Source organism: Rosa chinensis, chromosome 2 (assembly GCF_002994745.2).
Source record: "Rosa chinensis cultivar Old Blush chromosome 2, RchiOBHm-V2, whole genome shotgun sequence".
Taxonomy (NCBI): domain Eukaryota; kingdom Viridiplantae; phylum Streptophyta; class Magnoliopsida; order Rosales; family Rosaceae; genus Rosa; species Rosa chinensis.
Genome location: NC_037089.1, coordinates 63312464 through 63330844, shown reverse-complemented (window position 1 = coordinate 63330844; position 18381 = coordinate 63312464). Strand labels below are relative to the sequence as shown.

General features: G+C 37.6%; 1 protein-coding gene across 1 annotated transcript; it reads right to left on the bottom strand.

The window, feature by feature from the left end:
• Nucleotides 1–3017: 3017 nt before the first annotated feature.
• On the bottom strand, nt 3018–3585 carry LOC112183387 (60S ribosomal protein L23; the record flags this gene model as incomplete). The annotated part of the gene is made up of 2 exons (XM_024321750.1): nt 3284–3585; nt 3018–3027 (listed from the first exon to the last, which is right to left on the bottom strand). Coding segments are annotated over exons 1-2 (312 nt in total), but the record flags the coding sequence as incomplete, so codon positions are not given.
• Between the last annotated feature and the right edge of the window lie 14796 nt (nt 3586–18381).

The following is an 18381-nucleotide window of genomic DNA, read 5'->3' as shown; positions in this document are numbered from 1 at the left end:
ACAACATCATTGCTCGTGGTGGGCCAGCCTTGCTGCTCCCACCACTTCAGGGATACCCTCAAAAAATGGTTCCTGTTGTGAAAATTAAATTGACCTTTATTTCAAAAATGGGGTATTGAGCATCATGATATTCATTGTTCATAAAGTCCAACTTTATTAGATTTGCTAGAACTCCTTGCCCAAGTGTTTGATGTAGTATTGAACCATTTGTAATAAAATTTGTTTAATTGATTGAAAAATAAATAAATACCCATCAAGAAGATTTGTTTATAATACACACAGAGTAATGTTCACAAGCACTGATTAAGAATTTTGTGGTTACTCACTTTTAGATTTAACATCTAGGGTTGAGTTTAAGAAAATAAATTTAAGTGTATTAATCTCAACTCTGAAGGAACTTGTGGGACAAATCCTAAGAGCACAGGTCGCGCTTCCTTGTAGCCCAGCTTTGTTTTCTCCTCCGTTCTACTGCACGTCCTAGCGACGTCGTTGTCTAACGGGATGTGATTTGTTAGAGTCGTCTTGGCTGCTCTATTAGTCTCTAGAGGGATCTTGGGTCTGATAGCTATGTTCATGATGGGGAAAGGAGGTTGTTAGGTGGGGAAAGAGCGTCTCTGGGATCGATAGTGGTGGGATCGTTGGTGAAAGACAGGTCTAAAAGGTCAGACCATACAGTTTGGCAGAGCCAGGGCTCGGAGTCCAGGCGACAGGCTTATTGAGGTGAGGCTGAGATTGAAGATTGACCTGAGTTTGGTTGTTTGCATACGGGATCAGGGATCTTTCTGGTCAGGATTGATTGCAGGCGGATCTGGTGATCGATCTGCTATATGTGGATCAGTGTTTTGCAGGCTGGGATGGGAGATCGTAAGGGTTCGACATATGGCTAATCCGAGTGGTCAGCTCAGTTCAAGTAGGTTGGGGTTCAATGGCGTTGCTAGGACGGTAGGGAGGGCTTGATGGCTAATGTGGCCTGGTATGGATGGTGGTGCAACGTTAGGGGTGAGACAGGAACCATCATGGGCTTGGCATGGCCTCCTCCCAATCTTGGAAGAGTCTTGGGCATGGGTTCAGAAATTGGGCCCAATTTAGGCAGCTATGTTTTTTACTTTTAATTACTTTGCTTTGCTAGGTATTACTTATTTACTGTTTTCAATAAGAAGATGTGGGCGTTGTCCCGGTACGAGCATCTTGGTGCCTTGATTGTCCTAGTTTGGTGGAGAGTTCTTGGCTTTGTCAAATGGTCGCAGCTTTCTAGTGGCATAATGAAACAGAGTGTCGCCGGATTAGATTCTGTGAGGCAACATAGTAGGAAAGCTGCGCAATTTGTTATGATACTTCTCATTTGAAGAGTTATTTTTCTGTTATGTCACCGCTTTGTCAAAGTAAATAGAGTTGCCAATTCTCTTCAGAAAAAAAAAATAGAGTTGTCAATAGAGCATTCTTTGCTAACTGGTGCATGTTAGAATACATGACTTATTGTAATATGAGGTTCACGCTCTATGTGCCGTCCTTGATTCTATGGTTTCATTAATTAAGACTTGAGAGCAGCCACACCGGCCCTCCTTCAAAAAAAAAAAAAATCTCAACTCTTAAAATTAGATTTAAGGGTGAGTGACCACAAATTTCTGAATCACGTAATGACCATGTGATCATCACTGGTCGACATAAACATGGTTACTAGTTTATGAATTTATTGATGAAATTGATATATCTAAGGCTAAGCAGCTCTTTATTGATACACCCCAGCAAGATTACGGCAAGGGGCTATTATTTGCTTGTAATTACTAATTATTGACTTGATCAGTCTCAACTCTGAAGTATCCAGGGTAGGTTTTGAGGGCGCACAACTTGTGCGATTGCACTGCCCCTCCTCCCTTCCCAAAAAAAAAGAAGAAATAAATAACTCAAAAAAAGAAAAGAAAAGAAAAAAAAAAAATATATATATATATATATAGTAACTATTTAGAGTGAGGCCTCGCTCTGAAATTAACGTTTGAGGTTGGAGTTTAGTGTCACTTTTCGCTCTCATATTCACATCTCGACCGTTCAGTTTTTAGGTACTAATGTATAGATCATCTTTGAAAAATTTCAGCCAAATTGATGGCCGTTAAGGCATTGATAACTGCATTAAAGCTAGTAAGGTTCATGGTGGACAGATTCAGTTCGTCCATTGGTTAACTAAGTTAGATACCTTAAAGATCATCAATTTGGCTGAAATTTTTCAGAGATGATCTATACATTAGTACCTAAAAACTGAAAGGTCGAGATGTGGATATGAGACAAAAAAGTGACCCTAAACTCCAACCCCAAACGTTAATTTCAGAGCGAGACCTCACTCTGGATAAGATATGTATGTGTGTGTGTGTGTGTATATATATATATATAATTGTATATGTATATATAAAGGGTACAATTATCATTTTGGTTATTCAAATATGATTCAATTGACATTTCACTTTAACCACTCAACTTAAACATTGTCTGTCACTTTGGTCACTACCATCAACTTCTCTGTTAAATTCTTGTAAATAACTCATACTTTCATGGCATTTTGGTCAAAGTGAGTACCAATTTTTTTTTATAGTTAATTTGATTAAAGTCCAAAAACTAGACTGTATATTGATTGTAGTCCGCATTAATTTTTCTTGTTAATTGCGGTCTAGTGACTCAACTGTCACCTCAGATTTATTTTCCTTTCCATCTTGCTGACCCAACCCTCATTAATTTTTTTTACATGACTAATATTCCCTTATTGAATGTCTTTGCACATAAAAGGCAAGAATATCTGATTAGTTATTTAATATCATATTTGAGGTATATCTTTCTTAAATTATTCTTATTAATCAAGCATAAAATTATGGAATTGATATAACATTGAATACCATATTTAACATAAAACATTCCTAAAATTATTCTAATTTAAAAGATGTTGCCTTCTATAAGTTAGGAATTTTTCTAAAGCAATTTTTGGGAAAAATTCACCAACGGTGTCTAGACACTTAGGGGACTTTCAGAATGATACCTGAACTTACAAAGTTATCAATGTGATACCTGGACTCATTTTTTCGTATCAACGTCGTACCTATGACCAAGTTTTGTCATGGAGCCATTAAATTCTGTACGTGCGATGCACGTGAGTCACTTAATAAAGACAAAAAGACTGATTTACCCACAATTTTTTTTTTCTTTTCTTTCTTTCTTTATTCTTGTTTTTCTTTCTTTCTTCTTCTTTTTTGGTTTCTTCTTCCCCTGATTTGAATCATCAAGATTCAAATCATCTTACTTGTCCTCAAAGTACATGAACACTTCGTCCTTTCGGCGCCAAGGCTTGCGCTGACGGGCCACCACAGCCGACATCACCTTTTTCCTCAGATGCTGCTTTCCCTTCTTCACGATGGCCATCACCATGTCGCCGACGCAGGCCGACGACAGACTATTGAGGCGCCCCTTGATCCCCTTCACTGATATGATGTAGATGTTCATGGCTCTGGTGTTGTCGGGGCAGTTGATCGTCACCGCCACGGGCAGACCCAGCGACATCCGGAACTTGTTCCTGGCTGACCCTCCCCTCCCTTGCTTCGACATTTTCTCTCTCAACCGCCACTCAATCAGTCTAAATCCCCCCACTTCAAATCCTACAACAAATTGAAATTGTGCACTGAGGCTTCACCGCTCACTCCGAGTTCATCCCCGCCGCCGCCGCTGACAACTTAGCCACCACCACTCTCGTTCTCTCTTCCGACCACCTTTTATTTACCATTGATCAGAAACTCAGACCCCGCTAGCCCTCCACTCTCAAATCACAGCTCCAATCCCACCCCGCCATCCTCTCTGTCATTCCCGACATGCAACACCACCTCCACACCATCCTCACCTGCAACTTCATCTGTCTAGCCAACAACTTTGGTCTCTAGCCCAACTTTAATCAGAGGCAATTGTAGGCCAGAGAATTGAGAGTGAAGGCAGAGGCACACGATGTCGACAGAGGTCCGGAAAACGAGGATGCAGGGGGTTAGGTTGCCTGTTGCTAAAGAGGACGAGGATGAAGAAGAAGAGGACCATGAATAAGAAAGAGGGTTTCGTCGGAGATCGATAAAGAAAATGGGCTCGATGGGGACGACAGTGGTGTTGGTTGAACTGATTGACCGGTGTGGTCTAGTGTTGGTTGCGGTGGTGTTGGTAAGGAGAGAATAAGAACCGAAAAAGAAGAAGAAGAAGAAGAAAGAAAGAAAAGAAAAGGAAAAAAAAAAACTTTTGAGGGTAAATCAATCTTTTTGTCTTCATTAAGTGACTCACGTGCATCGCACGTGCAAAATTTAACGGTTCCGTGACGGAAATTGGTCATAGGTACGAAGTTAATACAAAAAAATGAGTTCAGGTATCACATTGGTGACTTTGTAAGTTCAGGTATCATTCTGAAAGTCCCCTAAGTGTCCAGACACCGTTGGTGAATTTTTCCCACAATTTTTTTTATAAAGTTTTTCTTCTTCAACACCAAAGCTTCTATGGTTATGGCTCTTGTATGTAATGTCAAGTTTTTTTATGATCGTGGTTCTCCTACTTTCTATGGTCAAGGTATTTTCTTGTCTGCCCTATACGATTGTGATCCTTTTGGTGTTCAATTTTCTTTTTCTTCCATCCATGAATGGTTGCTATTCTTCTTCTTCTTCCTCTTCTTCATTTTGAACTTTTCTCTATTTTCTCAGATATTCTTTTTTTTTTTAAAAGAGACACTAAGCTTGATCCTTCTAGCTTAGGTATGTAGTTGCTTCTCCTGGTGAGTTTGTATGGAAATTTAGAAAATCTCTGTATGGTCTCAAACAGTCACCTCGTGCTTGGTTTGGCAGATTTTCACAGTTCATGCGAAATGTTGGTTACAGGTAGAGCAACTCAGACCATACCTTGTTTCTCAAGCATCAACAAGGGAAGGTAACAGCTCTAATTATTTATGTGGATGATATGGTAATCACTGGTAATGATACTGTTGAGATGGATAGACTGCAGAGACAGTTAGCCTCTGAGTTTGAGATGAAGGACTAGGGTGAGCTTAAGTACTTCTTAGGAATTGAGGTAACCAGGGGGAGAGAAGGAATCTATTTGTGCCAGAGGAAATATGTTCTTGACTTGTTGATAGAGACAGGTTTGTTGGATTGCAGACCTTTTGACACTCCTATTGAGCAGAACCATTGTTTAGCTGAGTATCAAGATCAGGTACTTACTGATTGATCTGGCTATCAGAGGTTAGTTGGGGGCTTGATTTATTTAGCTCATAGTAGACCAGATGTTGCATATGCAGTGAGTGTGGTGAGTCAGTTCATGCATAATCCGAGTGAGAGTCACATGGATGCTGTTATGCGAATTCTGAAGTACTTGAAGTTAGCTCCAGGAAGGGGAGTACTATTTTCTAAACACAACAAAATTCTTGAGGTTTGTAGCTTCACAGATGCAGATTGGGCTGCAAATATCACAGACAGAAGGTCGACATCAGGTTACTTTACCTTTGTCAGAGGTAATTTGGTTACATGGAAGAGTAAGAAACAAAAAGTTGTGGTACGTTCTAGTGCTGAGGCCGAATATAGAGGTATGGCTCACAGAGTGTGTGAATTGTTGTGGCTGAGAAATCTGTTACATGATCTGGGTTTCAAACTAAAAAATTCCATGCAGTTGTATTGTGACAATAAGGCAGCTATTGACATATCACATAATCCAGTGCATCATGATCGTACTAAGCATGTGGAGGTTGATCGTCACTTTATAAAGGGGAAGCTAGATGCCAAAATTATTAGCTTTCCTTTTGTTCCAAGTGAAGAGCAACTTGCAGATATACTTACCAAAGGAGTTTCTAGGAAGGCGTTTTATGACTCACTAAGCAAGTTGGGCATGGTTGATGTATATGCGCCAACTTGAGGGGGAGTGTTAGTGTGAGTCATCGTTCCCTATTAGGAATAGACTACAAAGGAATATATTGTTGTAACTACTTACCTTGTATATGTTGTGTAGTACAGTAGTACACAATAGTTGTAGTACGTTGTAGTACAATTGTAATTTATTTATATACACCACAGACTTGGTGTAATTATATATGAGAACATTCATTCTCTATATCTCGTCTTATTTGACTAGGTGGAGGTCTAAATGCCAATTTTAGATGTATGAATAGAAACTCCCTTTTAGAAAATGAGTTAGTTATATAAAAAGATTTTCCACTACCTTTAACTTCTCTCCACACACATAGTGGGTGGGCCGTGCTAGCTAATTTCTAAAGACAACGTATAGAAAGTCGAACAAATTTACAATATCTATACTATTATTAAGAGAAGAGAGCTTGCTCTCCAAAACTGAATTTTTTTACCAATTTAACCTTTATATATTAAAAAACTATAAAATATAATTAATCAATAAGGATGATATGGTAAATTGTAAAATAGAAAAATAAATTAAAAAAGCTGAAAAATATGGTAGTTGTATGGGAAATTTTTCCACTATCTTTAATTTTTCTCCACACACATCGTGGGTGGGCTCTGCTAGTATTAACTTATCGAAACACTAAAAGTAAACTAATTTTTTTACAACTGTAAATCAATCTTAGGCTTGATTTGGTTCACAAAATGGAAATGTTGGGAGGAAAACTTTATCCTTTCCCGTGTTTGGCACACCTAAGGAAATGAACAACTTTCCTGCATGAAGGGAAAATAAGGGGGAAAATGAATTCTCTCATCACACCCCATAGGATTCATTTTTCTACTTTTCCTACATTAATTGCACATTAATTGCCTACTTTAAATATTATTTTAATGGTCGTTAGGACCAAATTATCCAAGAAATTTTTTAATCTTGAATTGTTTATGTTTTGATAACAAGGATATTATTGAAAAATTGATATTACCTACTTTCCTATTCATGCACAAACCAAATATTGGAAAGGAAAGTAAGATAAATTTTCAGACTATTTTTCCGACATTTCCAAACACTAGTAGGGAAACTAGTGGGAAATTTACTTTCCCATACTCATAAGAAAGACTAATGAACCAATTTCCTTTCCGGCAACCAAACGAATCCTTAAAGTCATAGAGTAGCTTAGAATCAGATCCTAAATACACCATAGAAACTTACAACTGAATCGCAGATAACATATAAATGAAGTTTTCAGTCGGATGAACCGCAAGGGCCACTAGGACCAACAATTCATACCACGTCAGATAATAAAATTAAGGGTTTTTGTCCATTTACCCTTTTTTTAGGGTTTTTTTTTTCCCACATACCCCATTAAGTTTTTTTAATTCTCTCTTATCCAAAACACTCTAAGGAAATCTTCCCTAATACCCCATTAAGATATTTTTTTTGTTTTTAATTTTTTTTTTATACTATTTTACCCTCATCCCTTTATTACTTAGAGAGAGAGAAACCATATGAGATTTCGCCGGAGCCGGACACCGGTCGCGGGATTCCGATCATCAGATTCCGACCAAGTTTCATCGGAATCCAGTTGCTGCATTCTAGTCACCTGTTGCCGCCCACCGGACTTTTCTGAAAACCTTTTATTGCCCCCAATAGACCTCTATTGCCCACCAATAGATGTCTATTGACCCTCTATTAGGGGCTAATAGACGTCTATTGGCTCCTAATAGATGTCTATTGTCTCCCAATAGACGTTTCGATTACCAAAATGGGAACTAATTTTCCTAAAATTACACAAATAAAACTCTGATTAAAGAAAAAAAAAAAGATTATATCAATTCAAAACGTCTATTGCCCCCCAATAGATGTCTATTGGGAGACAATAAAATATTTTTTTAATTTTTTCTTTCCTTCTAAGCCTTCTATTTTGCAACAGAAGTAGAACCATTTACCAAAAAAAAAAAAAAAAAATCTCATTCACCAACAGAAAAGCAGTGCCAAATGAAATTACCAATTACTAATGAACTCTCAAGAATTTAACCAATTACCAATGAAAAAATAGAAGCAGAAACAGCTGAACCAAACCAAAGCAAGCAAGAACCAACCAAGAAAGCGAAAAGCAAACCTGTAAAAAAAGAAGTAATTTAATAACTGATGCGCCTGAAAGCAAGCGCATAATTTAACCCTGAAATATCGTTAGTAGTATAAGCAAATAGGGATCGTTCTATCCGGGGATTGAGGGTACACCTGTAATTATGTAACAAATAAAGAAAAGTATTATTTACAGAAATAAAATAAAGAATAAATATATACAAGTAAACACAAATAAGGGGGGGGATTAGGATTCTTAAAATTAAAATTAAAATAAATAAAATAAAGAAAACGTAAAAACATATATACAAGGGTGGAACGCAAGGAACAAAGATCAAAATCAATTCCATGTAATCAAATTTGATTCAAACCCTATAATTGTTCTTCCAAGTCATGAGAGAGGAGTTGATCATGTGAAACATTCGAAAGCAAATGATTTCCCATATTTTACTTTTCAATGCTAATTAACCTAAGCGAAATTCCATGTAATCAAATTCGATTCAAACCCTATAATTGTTCTTCCAAGTCATGAGAGAGGAGTTGATCATGTGAAACATTCGAAAGCAAATGATTTCCCATATTTTACTTTTCAATGCTAATTAACCTAAGCGAAAGCACCTAGATTAATTCTATCAAACATGCAATCAAGCCCTAGAAAGCTAGTCAATCATGACATGTTCAATGCATTAGACATAGAGAAAGGCTATCAACTCAAGTGTACAACTTAGTTATGGAAAAGTCCACCTAATTGCAATCCTCTTCAATTAAATTCGATTCTTGTCCAGAACCTTTACTACTTTTGATTCAAGTTACAAAAAACGAAAAGTCGATTTCATGTTTTTAAACCTAGCACCAATTACATGCAAATCCTATAAGTGTCGACCCAAATAAGATAAACATATAAAAGTTTTCTGTAAAGCAAATTTAATCGAACAAACGCACATAAGCAACTTAGAATCACAATTATAGAATTCGAAAACTTTATTTAAACATAGAAATTGGGCTTAAACTTTGCCCTAAACGTTAGGTTAACTAGAAACAAGTTCATACGAAATTCAAACAAGGAAAACAAAAGATCATTACAAGGAAAAAGAATGAATTACACCGTGAGGGGAGATGGAGATGGAGAGCTAGATGGTTGGATCTTGAATCTTGGAAGCAAGCCTTCAAGGTGGATGATGGAGGATATGATCTTCACGGCTCCTTCTTCTTCTTCCTCTCCTTGCTTGAAAACGCAGAACTTTGCAACTAGAGAATGGAGAAGGAAAATGGAAAGAAAATGGAGAGACAAAGAAGATGAAATGGATGAAGGAATTGGTGTAGGAAAATGGAAAGGAAATGGAGAGACAAAGAAGATGGAATGGATGAAGGAATTGGTGTGTAGGAAAATGGAAAGGAAATGGAGAGACAAAGAAGATGGAATGGATGAAGGAATTGGTCTCTTGAGAGTGAGAGGAGAAGTGTATTTATAGCCCAAAAAATGATGAATGGACGGTGGAGATGAACATAAATGAAGGGCTAGATATGTTAGACAAATTTGTAAAAAATATCTTCCCACTTGTTTATCACTTGTTCAACTTGAATTGATTTTCCTCCTCAAGATTTTCCACTTGCTTGCAACTTTGATTTTCCTCCTCAAGATTTTCCACTTGCTTGCAACTTGCTTATCTTTTTCTCAATTAGGAATGATTTTCCTCTCCAAGTTTGACAAAGGTTGTTAGCAGATTTGGAGGTGAATTTCTGCCCCTTTATTCCTTCAATTATTTCTCCATCAAAACTTCATATTGGGCCTCCGATTTATTCATATGAAATTATCCACCATGAGTGTAGATTACTGTGGTAAAATTTCAGAATTTATTGCCATGTGGTTGGGCCGGAAATGCTGCTGGACCTCTTACAGGTCCAGTTTTCCAGTTTTGCTTCTGTAGAAAATTGGGCTGATTGTTTGAAGGTCTTCCACTCATATTTTTCTCTGGCACTCTTCATAAGAAATGATCCTTTGGGTGTCTAGAATGGATCTGGAAGGTTTCAGCTCATTTGAAGTTCATTTGGTCAGGCGGCCGCTCCTTCTTCTTTGCTTGGCTTGGTTTCTCCTAGCCGGAGTAGGAATATGTGTAAAATTAATCTTTTAGTACATTTCCATTTTTCTACTCCAATGTACCTTCATCTTTGCTCCCCTTGGTGTTCGCAAGCTCCTCTTTCCATTTATGAGTTCATTTCCATATTTTAGCTCGGAGGTCCTGAAAATAGAAACTAATAAGAAAAATAGAAACTTTCCTAAACTGAAAAATAGAAACTACCGAAAATGGAAACTTACTAAAAATGATAAAAAGAAACTATAAAAATAGAAACTTTCTACAAATAGGAACTTTCCTAATCAAAGAATGAAAACTTTCCTAAACAGGGTTTTAATAAGGAAATAACGCAAGAAATGTAGGGAAAAGCAAGTAAAACGTCGCATTAATTAAAATGCTCCTATCAATAGCCAAAATCTCAATTTTCACATCCACAACCAAATTTCAAATCACCATCCCCAAAAAATCCACACCTGTGTAACAAACCACCTAAACTGATAAGCAGCCACAACAGCAAACCCCATTGGCACTCTGGCAAACGCCGTCGAGATCTATCATCCCCGTCCACCGTTTTATCAATCAGAGCTCTCGTTGCTCCTCTCCTTCAGCAACCAGATCACCTCAGGCATCAATTCCACACCAAAACATCACCAGATTTCTCGCTGTAATCGGAATAAGCTTATGAGATTCCAGAAATGCCCGGTCGGCTGCTACCGCGAGGTGAGCTTCGCTGATGATAGATTAAGGTTTCGAGGAAGGAGAGGCTCCAGTAAGGCTTTCATGGAGACATTGCTGCTCTGTGATGCTGGGCACCGGCAGTTGTCCCTCCGAAACTCTGGTCTCCGACATGCAGCGTCGCCGGAGCTTCAGGACTCTGAACGACTTGCTCGAGAGAGAGATGAGGGAATAAACAATTAGGTTAAGGATAAAATTGTTATTTTGCTTGAAATTGGGTAACTGGGAATAAAAATTTGTTGATGGGGTAAGTGAGACAATTTTAGCTGATTTTGGTGCTTTGAGTCAAGAACCCTAAAATTAATAGTTGATTATTCGCTGCAATTTGTATTTCTCATCTAGTTTAGTTAGCCTTTTTTTTTTTCCCTGAGGAAAATGACAACTCGTATTAAACTTGAGGAGAAGACTCCTGAGATTACATCCAAAATGAATGATGGATGTATAGCCTCTCAACTAAAAGTTGAAAATACGTAAAAACTAAACATTTGTGAGCCGGCCACAGTATACTTCACAATAAGTAGATAAGCATGTGGAAAATAAGAACTTAATATCTCTAGAAGATCAAAGATAATGTCATCTAATAGTTGTTGGTATTCTTTCAATCTTTCATATTCATTAACTGTGAAGAAAACGAGGTAGTGTGATTAGTATCATATTACAGTATCAGAAAGAAGATATTTTGTCGAGAAAACTAAAGTCTTCGTATTTAATCAAGTCTTTGTTTCACAACGTTCTTGTTTCTGCCTTCCTGTCATGGTTGGCGGATGGACATTTTACCCGACGATGTTTTTTCAATTACTTAAAGAATCCGACACACACAAGTAATAGATCGATACTTCGATAGTCTTTGTTTGATCATTAATTTAATTATACACTCTTAAAGACTACTTGATCCAAAAAGATTATTATTATTCGTTTGCAAATTAAACAAATCACATGTCGATTATAGATCAGAGAAATTCCTGGAATCGAAATTCGATCGTAGACAAGTCGGCATTGATCACATGCATAACAAGAAAGGACTCGTAGCTTAAACTATAACAATGGATAGTCAATGACAATGAGCTTGCAGCAACTTTCCGTAGATGGATGATGATAACTACATTAAGTTTTTATAATTGCTGCATCTTCCACAGGAGGGTTTGCATACAATATTTACCTTCTATGTCATCCTATATGTATAGAAATGTAACACTAAACAATGACTTGGGGCAAAATCATATCATAGCTAGTGCACGACTCAAGATCTGTATCTAATGTTACAATTGACGCTGACGTAGGGATCCAAGACTAGAGATCGATGGCCTATGAAGATTTGCAAACTATACAATCTTAGTCTAAGACTAGAGATGTTCTAAATTTTACTCTCTCTTTTTGATCTAAAACTTACTGAAATACTGGTCTATCTTTAATGCTGGATTCATGTATTGGACGTAAGAGGGTGTGTGTGTTTGGTGGGGTGGTAAGGCTTTGGTCTCATATATAAGAGGTCAAGAGTTCGAGCCCTATCAAGGGTGGGAATGGGGTGAGGTTTTTAAAAAAAAAAAAAAATGTATTGGACGTAAGAGTTATTCCACTAGATTAGATGGTTATGGCAATGTGATTTGTTTGTTATCGAGAGATTAGGTAGCGTCTGTCTGCATGCCGGTCGTTAGCAACTTTTTATAATAAAAAAATTAGGACTCATTGGGTTAGTCCACCTAGGACCACGAAAATGTTCACCTGGTCAGTTGCTGACCAAGAAAATAATGCTCAACCATCCTTGGATGTAAATCCAAGGGCAGAGAAAATTATTATTAAGTTGAGGTGTTTTGTTTTCCACCCTTGGATGTAAATCTAAGGGTTGTTGAGCATAAATTTTTTGGTCAGCAACTGACCAGGTGAACACCACTGCCTAGGACCAAAGCTGGCCATGTCTCCAAATTTTTAATCCAATTTTTATATATATCAGAGTACATAACAATTGACCAATATACAATAGCTAGTCCGCGAGTCGAATTCAAAATCCTTTACTTTTAAAAAAGAAACTAATGATTAATGTCACTTGACTATATAATACTAGATAAATTTATTCTAGTCTTAACGTGTGAAGTAAAAACAGTACATTAAAAATTACATCAGCTATTGGCTCTAATACTCAGGAGTCAGGACATTCTAATAAAAAATGGGACTTAGAGTTCACATATCCAGCTAAGTCGGATTTTTTATGAGCTGGAGTCTAGGAGTTCACACTCCACACTTCACGCTTCACACTTCACACTTTCAGCTAAGTCCCATCTTAGTTGAAAGAATATTCATAGTCTGCATCTGAAGTCTAGGAGTTCACACATCCAGCTAAGTCCCCATCTCGTCTAAGTTATACTTGATTTGTCCTCGATCTCTTCTCGATCATAATTTACTTAATTATTAAATGCAAAACCATTACAGAACTTTAGACCCAAAAAACAAAAACAAAAACAAAAAACCAATACAGAACTAAAAGCTTGTCTGTGTTTCATTATTAAACTACGTACTGAAGATTGCTTGGAACAAAAAGCAATTAAACAAACAAAGGCCAGATCGAGGTTCTTGCTAATCACCTATATGCGAGAAAAATATATGGTTTAATTCTAATACGTACTAAACAATGCTTAATATCGTATACAATTATCTGGTAAATGAATCAAATTAGATTTCTAGAAGTTTGTGTGTTGTTCACACCCGGCCTTATCGATTTCAACTAGGGGTGGGCAGGTCAAAACTGACCGACCCAACCTGGTCACATATAACAGAAACACCGACTCGACCCGAATGAAAGCGGTTTGAAATCGGGTTTGAACCAACCTGACTAAATTATTATTTTATATATATATATTTTTTGAAATGGAGGTGGTGCGGCTGCCCTTAAGCCTTGATTGATGAAATCGCAGAATACATAGGGGAACGTAGAGCTTGAAACTCATATTACAATCAACATAAAGAGGCTAGAACATCTTGAAATAATACCAGGATTCTCCACAAAATTTATGTATTCTAACAAACACCAATTAGCAAAGAGTACACAAATGACTACTCTATTTGCTTTGACATAGCGGTGACATACCGGAAAGATAACTCTATAAGGAAGAAGCATCATTACAAATAGCACAGTTTTCCCACTATGTTCCCTCACATAAAGAAATCCGGCGATACTCAATTTCATCATGCCACTAGGAGGTTGCGTCCATTTGATCAAACAAACAGTTCGCCGCCTCGCTAGGCCAGACAAGGCACACAGAGTGTGCATATCGGGACAACGCTCATTTCTCCCTACGAAAAAGCAGTGGGGACTTATTGCTGGAATAAAGCCATATCCAATTAAAATATAAAAAAACAACATAACTAAAAACTAAAATATATTGGGCCTAAAGTAGAAGCTCAGGCCCATTTAAACCCTAGCCCAGGCCCGTGTCAAGGGTTGCAGTGGCCATCGTACAGACTACTTGCACGGATTCCAGTCGCCATCCTGCCATCCTTCTCACCCCTACCTCTGCCTTTCCAAACCTGGCCCAACCAACCCAGATCTGAATTGGGGCAGTCAGACCGTGACGCCCAGCCAACCGTGATCAACACCCAAGCCGTCCTCCCATCCAATCCGATCGTCTGGTTCTATCCCCACCGACGACGCCCATAAACGATGGGCTGAAAGGTCTCGCCCTGAAGGACATGACCTCCTTCACCGACCCCTGAACCACCTGCCTTTTCCACCTTCCCATTTGGAATCCAGCTAACCCAAACCTGATTCCGGCAACACCAAACCTCCACTCTGGCTAGACATATATGAGGACCATCATCGGCCCTTAAACCTTCAAGGGCCCGTTCGACAACACCGCCACGAGTGAGTGCCATCGGACAAGGCATGACGAAACTGTGTAGAGAACCAAGAGCGGCGCAGAGAGGTTTCTTATATATTTATATATTTAATCTTATATTACACACACACATACATAAATGTATAACCCTAAAGATACACACACACACACACACACAAATATATAGGGCATTAGACCAACTTTTCAATCATATTTTAACATCTCAACCGTTTAATTATTAGGTCCTAATGTGCAGATCACTTATGCAAATTTTCAGTTAAATTGATTATCGTTTAGACATTCAAAATAGCAATTTAAGATTATAAGTATGAATGGTTCAAGTTTGATAGATTTGGTTTGTCCATTGATTTAATCTAGTTTGATACCTTAACGATCACTGATTTGGCTGAAAATTTACATAAATGATTTACACACTAGGACCTAAAAATTGCATGGTTGACATGCCAAAATGTGATCGAAAAGTTGGTCTAATGCTCTATCCCTAGAAAAGACAAAAAAAGAAGAAGATCTCTTAGTGGAAGGGCCCTCTATATATAAATATATACATATATACATATCACTACCAGAAAATCTATCTTTTACGACGCGCAAATTACGGCGTGCATTTTTTGCGCGCCGTAAAAGATTGTCTTTTACGGCGTGCTTTCATGTGCGCCGTAAAAGATTACCATTTCTACTCTTTTACGGCGTACTTTTCATATGCGCTGTAAATGATACGTTATATTTACGGCGTTTTTTTATGTGGCCGTAAAAGACTTTCCAATTTAATCTTTTACGGCACTTTTTTTATGTGCGTCGACAATGGCAAAAAAATTTAAGATCCCCGCTATTATTTTTGGGCTCAAATTCTAATTTCCCTCTTTGAAGTTTGCTATGAAAACCACGACAGTCGCCCTCTGCTCAAAACAAAAAAAAAACTCTCTCAAAACGGAGGCCGATCTCTTCGTCTCTCTTGTCCTCCCTCTCTCTCCAATACTTCTGTCTAAGCTCTTCCTTTATCGGCAAACCAGATTGGGGAAATCTTTTGGGGGTATCGTTCAGATCTAGATCCCTCACCTGCAAAAGTGTCAATTGGGTCGCATATCGTAAACGACGTCGGCGAGTCCGATTCCGGGGAGCTCTAGCTGGCTGGAGATCGGAGCTAAGATGGGTTTCAGTTTAGGATTCTCGGTCGGCATCTTTGGAGTTCTAATTCTCTCTCATGCCACTTAATCCACTGTGCAGTGTAAGCCCCTAAACTCCCAATATATACATATAGACAGATGAAATTGAATTTTAGAACGATAATTGAATGGTTTCATTGTGATTGATAGTCAGATTGTGTCTGTAAAGAGCTCAAGATCTAGTTTTGATTCGGTTTTGTTTTTGGGTTTTCAGGGTTTGTGATTATACTGTTTCTATGCCGCCGAAACCCATCCCATCTTGAACTGAAAATTCCAGAAACTGAAAATTTCCTGAGCTCTGGGAACCTAGATATGGACACTTCCTGGGTTTTCAAATTCATTTCATCATCATCTGATTGTTGTCTTTGAATTTTCTTTCTGGGTTTTTTGGTGGTTTGTTTTGTTGCTGCTAATTTGGGTTTTGGTGAATTTGTGAAAAGCAAGCGGTGTGTGTAGAAAATGGAAACAGGGGGTGAAGCAAAGTCTGGGACGGATAGAGAGATTGAACTTTGCTAGTTGGAAGATGGATGATGACTCCACCGCTCGTCTGCTTTGCTATGCTTACAGCCTCAGAGACTTGGATATGTATATAATTTGGGTTCTCTCTATTTTTCGTATTTGTTTTAATTTTCTTAAATTTTAGAGCTTTGATAAGTAAATTGCAAGTTAGAATCAAAGTCAAACACAAACTGAAAAGTAAAAGAAACCCGCTTTGGCTTTCATTTCTCATGATCATTCAATAACTTAGTACTTCAATCCCAGTTTTGTTAATTGCTGAACAGGGTTGATCAATTTCTATTTTTTTTTTTTTGTTGGTCAATTTGAGTCTCTAATAATGTGTGTGATATATGAGATGTACCAATTAGGTTCATTGATCAATTAGTTGTTTTTCTCATATACTCAGTTCAAGCACTTTTACTAGGTAGTAATTAAGCTGGAATCGTTTCTGTTAGAAACACATATCATTGTTAAATGATACAAGTGTTTCCAAAATGCAAAGCAAGTTTAAGTTAATTCTGCTAAATGCTACCAAATGCGTCTTTAATTGTCTACGCACTTCTGGCAGTTTCTGAAAGCATTGCCAAACACATGATTTTCACCATTTTCCAAATGCTTTTTATGGAGTCTAAAACGCTACAGATGCTAAACTATTACTTCCAGTACTGTAAACTGAATTGAGATCATGTACGTGATGCACTTGTACTGAAGTATGAATGATAAAAATGAGTTAGTGGTTCAAGCCCAGCTTATCATATGTGTTATTAAATGGAGTGTCTGAAGTTCAAGTTTAATTATGAATCAGTAAGGGAAAAGAGTTAGAGTTCTGATTAAGCTTTTTGTATAGCTTCGAGTTGCTCTTTTTTGTGATGATTAGTTGCAAGATGTAGTGTATATGAAGATGAATTATACTTGTAAGAAATCGATGACTTCAGTTAAGTCTAGGTTTTTTTGGCTCTTTTAAGAATAGTTTGCACTTCATAGAATGCTTGGTTCAAAAGCCACATATACACTCTGCAAAGAACATACAATCTAGATTTAATTATTTGACTCCAACATGGAAGATGGTTCTTGAGCATGCAGTCAAGGGATTGTAATGAAGTTAGCTGTTCAAGCACATAATTAAGTTAGCTGTTCCAATTTCCTGTTAAGATTATGTATCATTTATAAGCTGGAATTTATTATGTGTAGAATTTTTGGGTGTGACAACTCTAGCTGGAGAACAAGAGGATGATGGACAGTAATCTATAAGAGAAATATAGGACAAGCTTTATGAGGGCAAGAGAAGAAACTGGTTCGATGTTAAGAAAAGTACAAAGTAAGGGCAGATGGTATGTTTTTCTTCTGATCAAACACAAGAAGGTAATTCAAATAAGCCCCTTTCAGCCGGTGTAGTACATGCTTATCTTGCTTGGTGGATGAGAGAAATGAAGATAAAGTAGTGTAGGAAATAGATGTAAAGTAGCGTTGTAAAAGTTTCTTTTTTGCTTCTATGGATTTTTCTTTGCTCTTGTAAGCCTATTTTATATGATGTACAATAATTATATAAATGAAGTTTATTTACCAAAAAAAATATAGAAACATGAAATAATATATAAATTGCTGATTTTTGGCTTTTAATTTTTTTTTTGTTCAACCCTCATTTACGGCGTGCATGGGATGTGTGCTGTAAATGTGGCCTCTTTTACGGCACACATTTGAATCATTTACGGCGTGCATGGTATGTGTGCCATAAATATACCCCTCTTTTACGACACACTTTTGACTCATTTACGACGCACATTGGGAGTCATTTACGGCGCATTTCATGCGCGCCGTAAATGATAGTTATCTTTTACGACATGTCCATTTACGGCGCATTTTTGTGTGCCATAAAATATCTTTTACGGCGCTCTTTGCGGGCCGTAAAAGACCATTTTTCTGGTAGTGTATATAAATGTATAACCCTAAAGTCCCCATCTTTAGCTGCATTCAGCTTCTCGACCTCTCTTTCTCTTTCTCATAGATTCATAAGAAGATATCACCATGCCTGTTAAAGAGCGAAAAACATGACCCGTGGCCTACCAATAT